Here is a 10,197-nt window from a genome sequence, read left to right as displayed (position 1 = left end):
GAGCCCATTTCACTTATGTGGCAGCTAATGGCTTTTATGTATAATAAAACAAAATAAACAGCTGTTGCATTGCACTTTATGTTTACAACGTTTTCTTTCCCAATTTCCAATGGATAAATGCAACAGATATACAAACGCTATGGATAAATCGGTTGACCCATTTGACCAGATGACTCAACAACTTACTCACAATTGATTTTAAATACATAGATTTCGTATTGTTAAAATTATTGAATTTGGATTTAATTAATAGAAAAAAATCAATAAAGCTCATTTATTTAATACATCTTAAACAAACAATTTAATGAAAGGGATTGGGAGTTAATATCTTAGACATAGGACTTAATGAGGGGAAATAAAATGAACTTAAAATTAGTAATTCAAATTACATTTTTGCCTCTACAACAAAAAGAGATTAATTTAAAAATATAAGGGCATTTTAGTAAAAACTTAAACTTTATTCCCACTTTTAATAATAGTATAGATTTAGATTTAGATATAGATATAGATATAGATTATTATTATTATTATTATTATTATTATTAGGTATCTTTCAATATAGTTCAAAATGAAAGATTTGCACTTCTAGACTTCACTAGACCTAACATTTTTATATAGTGAAATTACTTTATTCTTTACAACCTAATTTGGGGAATTTATTATAGTTAAAAGTGAAAAATTCATTTAAGGATATTTTAATAAATTTTCATCATCTGAATTGATAGATTTAAGGGTAACATGGGTACTTTTGAAAAACTAATGCATTTGACCAATATTTTACGTCTAAGATAATAAAAGGAGGTAACTGCAGGCTACAAAGAGGTTTTTGTGAAGATGAAACCTCGGGAGGTTTTTATATATCTGATTTATCATTAATGTAATTTGTGCTGACTGCTGACTTTAATCTGCAGGCCCCATTCAATTTTCGGTAAGTTACTTATTCTGGTAAATGCAATTATCTATGTAAGTTTTTCCTAGAAAACACTTACCCAGGTAAATACATTAGTCAAAGTTCTTTTATTTTTCAAGTAAAAACAGAAAATGACCATTTTAAACATAAAAATTCATCATTAAAAGGGCCATTTTTGTCTCATTCAAGTGTTGAAAAAGTTCTCTCAAAGTTATTTATCCCTAGGAGATGGGTATAATAAACTCTATGCCCATTCTTAGTCAATAAAAAACAAAATCCCATTGACCAACTTTCCCCCTGCAAAATCCAAACAAATAAAACCCCCTAAAGCGTAGTCACATCATCGACGAAGTACGAACTTTCTATTAACTATTTTACACGTACAGAAAAAAACTTTCACAAAGAGAACCCGTGGTAACAATTGTAAAACGAGGAACACAGGTAATTAAACAGGTTGACGTTCTTCGCCCAGCAATCAGCAGACAAAGTGGAATCACAAATGAACGCGTGAGTGTTCTGCGGGCTCATGAATATGAAATACTCGCGCGTCTTCAGTACTCTTCACTGCGGTTGGATACATATATAACCAATGTTTGCAGCAGATTTCATGCCAGAAATGAACAGCTTTTAGGCGCATTATAGGTTTTATGCCAACACATGGGCAACATATATGCACACGGATGGGACCTGATCTAACTAGATGCCAAAGAGTAAACTGCAATACTGTCAAAACAACTCCGGTTCTGTTTCCAACATGCGTCCGGATCACCTGTCAACAAAATACATTCCAAAACTCTACCAACATAGGCTAGTTACAACATATAAATAGTAGAGATATTCTCCATGTGCGGCTGCAATGCCATGTGGGTGGGTGTGGCTAGCAGATCCTAACGCTGTGAAAATGGCCAAAGCTCTAGCTATGAGACGACTGGGCGCCATGAAGGCTAGCCATCTATTTTATCGGATGTCTCCGAAGAGATGAAAGCTAGCCATCTTGCATTGACAAAGGTGGACCGTCTGTATTCCAACTTCTCTCAGATCAGGACATCGTTTACTAGGAGGTCAACCAATCATTTTGCTCACGAAGTGCCAAAGCGGCTCCAAGTTTCGCAGATCTAGGTTTCTCAACTACCGGTTGTAATCACCCTTATCTGGGTTTCTTCCGAGCGGATTATGATGCTGTATACCCACTTTGATTTCTTGGTATGAATTGATTAGTGTTGACTGTTGAGGATAAGCAGTGCAAAAGTGTGATGTGCCTGGTAAGTAACTGGTATTATTTGTTACTAGCAGATCCTAGTCATGATCGAGTACGAATCTGCTGCAATTTTTTTCTTGCTCTCTTCTCGCAACTACCTGCAGATCCAGACTCCCTTGCGACACCGGTTAAATATGGACAGGCCACTGATAGGGGAAAAACACAGATCAGCTGGCGTGTCCTACTGTCCGGGGTCGCAGAATATTTGAGCAAAGCAACATACTAACATATAGTGTCTTAGCTTGTTTTCGTGTGAAAAAGTTTACAAAACAATCTTCCGGGAAAGAAGATCCATTATGACTATGTGTCAGTACACAAAAAATATTAGGAAAACTGCAACTAGACTATGCCCACCGTCTTATCTTCGTTTAGTTCTACGCCGTATATCTTCGTTTAGTTCGTTCCACTACCACGTTTATCCACAGCTACCTGCAAAGTAGCAAACCTGCAAAGTTAAACAAACAATAATATTAGTGCATGAGAGACTAATATTTAAACCGTTTGATCATGGCCATTACAATCTTAAAGCTTCCTCTGTTTCAAGACATTAATACATTAAGAGCTTCTAATTTCAGTGTTTTACTGTAATAAATTATCTTCTCTTTTTTGGAATATCAGTGTAATAAATGATCAGGCTCGAAAACCTCTGATCGAAAGTAATATGCAACGTTGCAGCAATAAGTATAACGAGTGAACGGCTATGATTAATCTATCACAATGTAACCTGATGAACGGTTTATCCACCATATCAAGAACAACATGACTATTGCCTACATAACCTACCCGGTTAGGCGGTTACTCATCGTCGTGTACCTCAGAAGTAGATTTATCCGATTCGTCATCCTTTACATCAATTCCTTTCTAACATGTTAGAAAAATCAGAGAAAATATAAGGGACAAAAAGAGCATAAACACCAAAGGAGAAAGGGAAAAGGAAAAAAAAAATTACGAGTTTATTTTTAAATTCTTCCATCGCTTTCCCGTAATCGGCCTTTCTCTTAGCAGCTTTCTCAACGTAAGGAGCCTTCTCCTGAAAATGAGAAATAGCATGTATCAGAGGCGTCGGAAAGGTGAAACACGTAATGGCACAAGGTTACCAGCTTGTTATTCTAATAAATTCAAATAATCGGTAAAAAAACACGAATATGATGAAAGACTTAATACAAAATGCTTATAACTCCGAGACTTTGACTATTAATGTCGTATTATTTTTTCTGAAACATTGTTGCTCATGAGAGGTCTTACAGAATCAGACATCGATTTCCACTTTTCACCACCGGCTTTTCCAACCTGAAAATCGAAGATGTAAGAAAAATAATTTCATAAAACAAAACGGGGAGAAAAAGCAGAAAGAGAGTAATCATATACATAAGTATATGGATCAGTGATCAGAGTTCGATCTTTACAGCGGAAATTGATTTGTTATCAGGAAAGTTCTCTTTATATGCCTTCCTGAATTCTTCCCTGTCATTAACACGCCAGAGGGAAAATCAGCGTAAACATTGCAAATGCGACCAGTTCTGATAGATCTACCGTTGTTAAAAGAAAATTAGGAATTTAAAAGAAGTAACATGAATATGAAGAACGCTCCGGCCGGTCTCTTCGGAGCACCGGTGTCTTTCTTGCTGGACTTTTCTTTCTTCACAGTAGCATTCCCGCTAGTTTTCCGATTCTTTAGGTTCAGCATTCTGCGAAAGACAAACGTGACAAACGATAAACAACACAAATCAGGTTAACAAAATAAAGAAGAAAAATAGACAAATTGACAAACGATGAATACACAGATCTTACTCTGCATCCGGCTTCTTGTTAGCAATTGAGGTCGTCATCGGTCCTCTCATGGTGACTTCGTAGTTGCAGTACCAGAGAAAAAAAGAAACTTAGAGGGTTGTGTGGAGATGATGGTGTATATATACAGGGTAAGATGAAGTGAATATTCAGTTTTGGCGGGAGAGTGTATTTCATGATCTTCAACCAATTAAAAGGAAACACGACACGTGGCGTACAGGTGATAACCGCCTGCTGCATCCTGTTAGGACTCGGAGATGTTTTACAAAAATGGAACAAGTATTTTACCAAAATGTTATCGATACTAAAATATCAGTTTTACCCGTGAAGTAAATATTTTTGAAATTAACAAAAGTAACTTTATCTATATCTTTTTATCTCAAATTTTTATTTTATTTTATTTTTAACCTATTTCAATATTTCTTTCCCACCTTAATAATATGAAAGAAAAACTTTAACCCTTCGAAAATATAAATAATGCATTCTTGTCCTCCTTTGAACTTTCAAATACACCTGCAAGGAGAGCATTCGGTTTTTTCGGTTAAAAACCGATTTAACAAGATGGCAAATCCAACCGAGATCGAGATATGTAAAAACCGATTAAATTGAACCAATTTTTTATTTTGTTATTTCGTATATTTCGATTAAAACCGAAATTAAGTCGAGCCTTCTAAGAAGAAGAAGAAGCCCTCAGCAACAGCCGGCAACGACAACTGGCAGAGGCAAAGCAGATACAGCGGCAGCAGGCAGCCGCAACACTCGGTGGTCGGTAGTCACTCAACAGGATAGGGAAGACACCCTCAGCTGATCAGCCCCTCACTCAGCAGGCCAGTGGCCATCCTATTCTTTCTAAATACAGAGAGATTATAGTCTTTAGAGAGAAATTAGAGAGACTAAGAGAGTCTGAGAGACATAATCAGAGAGAGAGACGATTGAGGAAGGAAGATGCTTAGACTCCATGCCAGCTAATGCCCAATAGTTTGCTTGTCTTTTCACTCTTTTGAGTTTTACTTTTTTGGGAAATTTGGCATTAAATGAAGTAATAATGTATATTGCATAATATATTAAATATTAATATAAAATTATAAATTATAATATAAATAATATTAAAAATACATAGTTATAAAATTAAATTGGTTTTTTTTTTCGGTTAATTGATTTATCAACTATGATAATCGAAACACAAAATAACCAAATTATAAAACCAAAATCGATCGAAAAACCGGTTAGACCAAATCGATTAAACCGAAACCAAAATTTTGGTTTTAACTGAATTATGCTCACCCCTATCAAGTAGACCCCTCTCTTAGAATCTTCTAAAAAGAGGCATGAAAATGTGTAGTTACTTTTGATCAAAATGTTTATTTTTCAAATTTTCTCTTCACATGAATCACTACCCTAAACCCTTCCAATCTCCTTTTTGAAATTGGTTTTTTTTTTTTTTTTTAACTTGTCCTTCATATCAATCACTCAAAGGTAAAGCTACAACTTTAAACTCTCTCTCTTTTTTTTTGTTGTTCATAAAGTTTGTATTATTTTTTTTTCATAAAACCAACCTCAATTGTAATTGCATGGATATTTAAGACATTTTGTCCTTCTTGTTAAAGAATTCTAAGAAAGAGAATCTACTTGCAACCATGTCAAAAAGTTTAGAAGAGGTGGTTACAGTTAGCAAACTTTAGGGGAGGTTTCAATAATTTATCCTATATTGAGGTGTCATAAGAGGGTAAAATAGATGTTTAAAAAAATTAGATATCATATTAACACTTTCCAACATTTTTCTAAGTCTTAAAATGTGAAATTCATTCATAAATTAAATGCTCATAAGACAGTCGATGAAGCTCAAATAGCAAGAAAAGCAAAAGGTGTCCCCAGCTCCCAAGTGATAATATTGCTGAAAATCATCCGCTTTATTTAATCATAAGTCATAACAAAGGTGTCCCCAGCTAAATAAATTGAAGGTATATGTATATATATTCATCAATTTTATCATAAGCCTAAAATCTAAAACCATAATCATCAAAATGGTCAATCGCCTTTGTGGAATTCAATCACCCAATTACTGTAAACACAGCAGACCAGTCTGATACCAGTGAATCCAGCTCGCTTTGCCAAGGCCTCGTACTCCTTGTCTGTCCTTTCCTTTCCACCCACGTGTTGGTTCATCATGATTACATCTATTTGATAGAGGCTCTGGGCGGCCAAGCTGGCCTCTGCGGCAACCGGAAGAATCCCCTCTACTACGACCACTTTTCCGTTCTCCGGTAATGCTTCGTAGCAGTTCTTTAATAACTTGAGGCAGTGATCATCGCTCCAGTCATGAAGTATCCACTACAGGTATTTTTCAGGAGAAAAGGTAACCACGGTCACTCACTCAAAACCTCAACAGATAAGCTCTTGATCCATGTATAAAAGATAAGTTAAATCCAAATTAATTAATCACCTTCATGACGATCAGATCTGCTTTTGGAACACAGGCAAACATATCACCCCCTACATGCTCCACTCCTGATCAATATAAAATAGATTAAAGTCATTATCATTAAACCATCAAAAATTGAACTCCAAGGCTCTGTTTGTTTGCTGTGCTAATCCGGATCAGATATAAATTTTTGTATCTGGTTCAGTTTTGCATCTATCTTATACAAATTTTACATCACTTTCACCTCAATTTAGGGCTGCAAATACCCGATTTGAATCCAAATTCAATCTGGTTTTGAATATCACCTTTGATCCTAACGAATCAAATAAAAAAATCAGATAAGTTATGCTATCAAGTCAAATTTAGATATACCCCCAACTTGATTTGATAAGATCTAATCTGATTCATTAATTATGAAATATTATAAATATTTATATTATAAAATCAAGTTTTTTTACTACAATCCAAATAAATTAAATCTGATATTTGAAAATATAATCAAATTCGAATTCAAATTATAATCATAAAGGTTTGACTGATTCTTATTGAATTGAATCATATATACCCTTTAGGCTACATTTGGAAACGATGTAAATGAATGTAAATTCCGGTTCAGGGTAAATTTACACTTTGATTGGTTCAGTTTTATCTGTACTTTGCAATTATGCATTTATGTATTGATAAATGACAGAAAACACATTTTTCAATGCATGTTTATATCGATAATGAAATGTAAAAGTACTTTAATAAAAAAGAAGTAAATTTGCATTCAATTGGGCTTTTGATAAAAAAATGCATATAGTTTATTGGAATTCATGTTTGCGTTCATTGCAGCTAAAAAGCCTATATGGTAAGAAGGTAAGTTTGTCAATGCAAAATTAACCCAACTTTATATTTGCATGAACCATTTTACGCTCTGCATATTTGCATTCACACTCTATTTGCATCGTTTAGAAGCGCAGCCTTAGTGAATTTAATTTAATCTGTTTGCAGCCCTACCAACCTATTTGTAGGATTTCTAATTTGTTATCTATTTGCACTCCCATGCATGATTTTAAAAAAATGACTTGGAAACGGAACCATTATGGCCATCGGTTTCTAGGATGACGGTTCAAACGAACGACCCGTTCTAACAACAAAAATTAAAAAAAAATAATAATTAAAAATAAAAAATGATCAAAAACCATTGAATAGATCGACCACCCGAATCAATGGATCATTGACTAATTCAATTGCTTTTGACCAAGAACCAGGTTTGGAATAAAACGAAACTGATTACCTAAACGATCTTCAAGCCGAACGGTCCGACCGTCCAGATCAACGGCGGTTCAAACCCCTTGACTAATGTAATTCTCAATGTAAACAATTAAATAAGCCTAAGTTTCATTTAAGAAAAGCATACCAGGATAGGATGGTGCATCTTCAATGACTTTAGGCAAATCAAAGTTAATACCCTTAATGTTAGGGTATTTGGAGGTGATCATGTTAATGGTGACTCCGAGCCCGCCACCCACATCAACTACCACTTTCGCATCTTCAAATCCCTTGTATGCCTGGAGAATACTCTTCATGGTTATGCGAGTATGGTCAAGCATTGCTCTATTGAAAAGCTGGTTGAATCTTGGGTCCATGCCATGGTACTCAAACGAGCGGACTCGATAGGCCTTGTTAAATGGAATTCCTCCTTCAAGAACAGCGTCCTTTAAATGGTACCTATACAGTGTATACAACATTAAACGAGGCAAAGCTACAATGAATAGATAGATAAGAGGAGTTCATCGTCTTAGGAATGCAAGTCAGGCAGGCTGGGCCGGGTTTATGGACAATTCAGGTATACAATCTTAAGATTTGGGCTTAAGGCCCGAGATTGAATCTAACCAGAGGTCAAATTCAATTTTTCCAACCCAAGCCCAGTTTGGATTGAAATTTGATCCACTCGGATTGGTCTTGGACCAAGCCAGGTTCAAATTAATCAATGAGCCCACTCTAAAATTTGAGGAACATGCGTACATGTATGACTAATCATGACCTTTCAAAACCTCAAGAGAGCTTGCGTACATGCATGACTCATCATGACCTTTCAAAACCTTAAGAGAGCTTTCTGTCTGTGATTTTTATCGTCTAAAACTTACCTTCAGTTAAATTTCCATTAATTTACCTTTGGTGATTGTTAACAGATATTGTCCATATAAATATTTGAGTATTTTACATGATCAAACTATTCCATTATTGCCAATCAAGCTCATTAAATATTTTTCATGATAAAATTACCCCTAACCCAATCCAGGTCCACACCAGATTTACGGTAATCGAGAATAATTTTGTCATATAAGGTTGGCTGATCATTCCAAGGATAGTTTGGTTATATGAAATACTCAAATTAATGATTATGTGGAATTATGTATAACTTCTATTAATGATCACTAATGGTGATACAGAAATTTCTTTATAGGTTTTGAAAAGTCATGATAAATTTAAGAGAAATATAGAAACATCAATACATCGTGATGAATTTTAAATAATATCCTTTAATAATATAATATTTTGATTTTTTTTATATGATGTCATAAAGGTATAGTTACCGGAAGAACTTTGACCAAACAAAATATAAGTCACCTACCTGAATTTTAGCGAAATACCAGCTGATTAGCTACCACTTTTATTATGATACCGGTTGACTGGTTACCACATAATTTTTTAATGCTATACAATCTTTGATTGCAATCTGAATTCGATTTAAATCGATATAAATCTAATTATTGAAATCCAAATATTAATGATTCAAATTCAAATCTGGGTATATCCAATTCAATCCAATTGGAGGGGTGGAAGAAAAGCTCATAGCTAGTCTAAGAAGAAAGGAGTTACCAACTGACCATGTTTCCATGAAGACCTTGTCCTGACTTAAAAGAATCATAGATGCCAAGGATGCTCCATCTTCGTTTGGAACAAAATATTTGCAGACAGGGGCCAACCCATACAGCCTTTGAACTCGACCGTCTTCCTGTTCAACGACAGAGCAAGTCAGAATCGAGTAGCTCGCCAGAAGCCTCAGCATGCGATCAAGCATAACGGGCGCATCTGGATTCTTGGTGGGCATGTGAGATGCGATCTCTGAGGGGGAGAGCTGGGCGCCTGGTGCCGCTCTGGACATGATATCCAGCACATCGAGCTCCACCGCAGCTCTGAGGACCATGGGCATGACTGAGGCGCTCGCCAGCTGCATGGCAAACAAGCAGTACTCTTCCTCCTCCTCGCTCGAGGATTTGGGCAGCTGATTCTCTATCGGAGCCATCTTCTCGATTTGGAGGTGTGAGTATTGGAGGCTCGTTAGTAATATGCATATGCTGTAAGCCTTTTCATGCTTTGGGGTGTCTCAACTTCTCTTTGACTTCCACTTTTTTTTTTAGGGTAATTGTTTAAAATTTATCATGAATTTTCAGCATTTTTCTTAAATTTATCATAATTTTTCAAAACGTCCACAGAACCATGTCAGTTTGATGCTAAATAGACTAACAGATGTTGGTAGATTATTATTTTACTCTTTATACTATTGTAAATGAAAAATAAAGCAAAACTTTGATAAAAAAATAATAAAAATATATTTAAAATATTTCTGTTTAAAAAATTTTCTGCCCATTTAACACATTTAAGTAAAAAGGGAGCTTTAAATTAAAAAAGAACGACTTTGATTCCAATCAAACTCATCTGATGTTTTATATCTACTTGTGCAGTACAACTGTCACTTTATCCCTTTTAATTTCAAATGCAACAAAAACCGAGATCATCAACAAAATATCTATAGTCAAGGAGAGGACA

The 10,197-nt window shown here is 35.1% G+C and overlaps 2 protein-coding genes across 5 annotated transcripts; both read right to left on the bottom strand.

Annotated features, from left to right (window-relative positions):
• Positions 1-1,777: 1,777 nt before the first annotated feature.
• LOC104604975 (high mobility group B protein 3-like) lies at positions 1,778-4,480 on the bottom strand. Of its 4 annotated transcripts, XM_088903257.1 has the most exons (7): positions 3,960-4,478; positions 3,740-3,856; positions 3,575-3,632; positions 3,414-3,458; positions 3,118-3,198; positions 2,952-3,029; positions 1,778-2,613 (listed from the first exon to the last, which is right to left on the bottom strand). In XM_088903257.1, the coding sequence occupies exons 1-6, from the start codon at positions 4,007-4,009 to the stop codon at positions 2,964-2,966; spliced, it is 417 nt and encodes a 138-aa protein (XP_088759383.1). In that variant the 5' UTR covers positions 4,010-4,478; the 3' UTR covers positions 1,778-2,613; positions 2,952-2,963. The 4 variants fall into 4 exon arrangements, 3 of the variants coding, with proteins under 3 accessions (XP_088759383.1, XP_088759386.1, XP_088759381.1); XR_016085538.1 differs by having other exon boundaries at positions 2,952-3,198; positions 3,960-4,479; XM_088903260.1 differs by having other exon boundaries at positions 1,778-3,029; positions 3,960-4,479.
• Positions 4,481-5,842: 1,362 nt separating this feature from the next.
• Positions 5,843-9,777, bottom strand: LOC104604834 (caffeic acid 3-O-methyltransferase 1-like). Its single transcript, XM_010269377.3, has 4 exons — positions 9,255-9,777; positions 7,781-8,091; positions 6,400-6,464; positions 5,843-6,287 (listed from the first exon to the last, which is right to left on the bottom strand). Exons 1-4 carry the CDS (start codon positions 9,671-9,673, stop codon positions 5,985-5,987), a joined length of 1,098 nt encoding a protein of 365 aa, XP_010267679.1. The 5' UTR covers positions 9,674-9,777; the 3' UTR covers positions 5,843-5,984.
• Between the last annotated feature and the right edge of the window lie 420 nt (positions 9,778-10,197).

The sequence above is a fragment of the Nelumbo nucifera genome, chromosome 1, assembly GCF_055504915.1.
Source record: "Nelumbo nucifera cultivar China Antique chromosome 1, China Antique-T2T, whole genome shotgun sequence".
Lineage (NCBI taxonomy): Eukaryota > Viridiplantae > Streptophyta > Magnoliopsida > Proteales > Nelumbonaceae > Nelumbo > Nelumbo nucifera.
This window is presented reverse-complemented; position numbering and strand designations above follow the sequence as displayed.

Excerpts from the sequence above, each read along its gene's own strand:
- LOC104604834 (XM_010269377.3), bottom strand. The coding sequence starts at position 9,673 with ATGGCTCCGATAGAGAATCAGCTGCCCAAATCCTCGAGCGAGGAGGAG. Across the intron at positions 6,465-7,780 it reads AGATGCACCATCCTATCCTG|GAGTGGAGCATGTAGGGGGT; the intron begins GTATGCTTTTCT and ends TATATTGATCAG. Across the intron at positions 6,288-6,399 it reads CAGATCTGATCGTCATGAAG|TGGATACTTCATGACTGGAG; the intron begins GTGATTAATTAA and ends AAATACCTGTAG.
- LOC104604975 (XM_088903255.1), bottom strand. The coding sequence starts at position 4,009 with ATGAGAGGACCGATGACGACCTCAATTGCTAACAAGAAGCCGGATGCA. Across the intron at positions 3,857-3,959 it reads AACAAGAAGCCGGATGCAGA|AATGCTGAACCTAAAGAATC; the intron begins GTAAGATCTGTG and ends TGTCTTTCGCAG. Across the intron at positions 3,459-3,574 it reads ATAACAAATCAATTTCCGCT|GTTGGAAAAGCCGGTGGTGA; the intron begins GTAAAGATCGAA and ends TTCGATTTTCAG.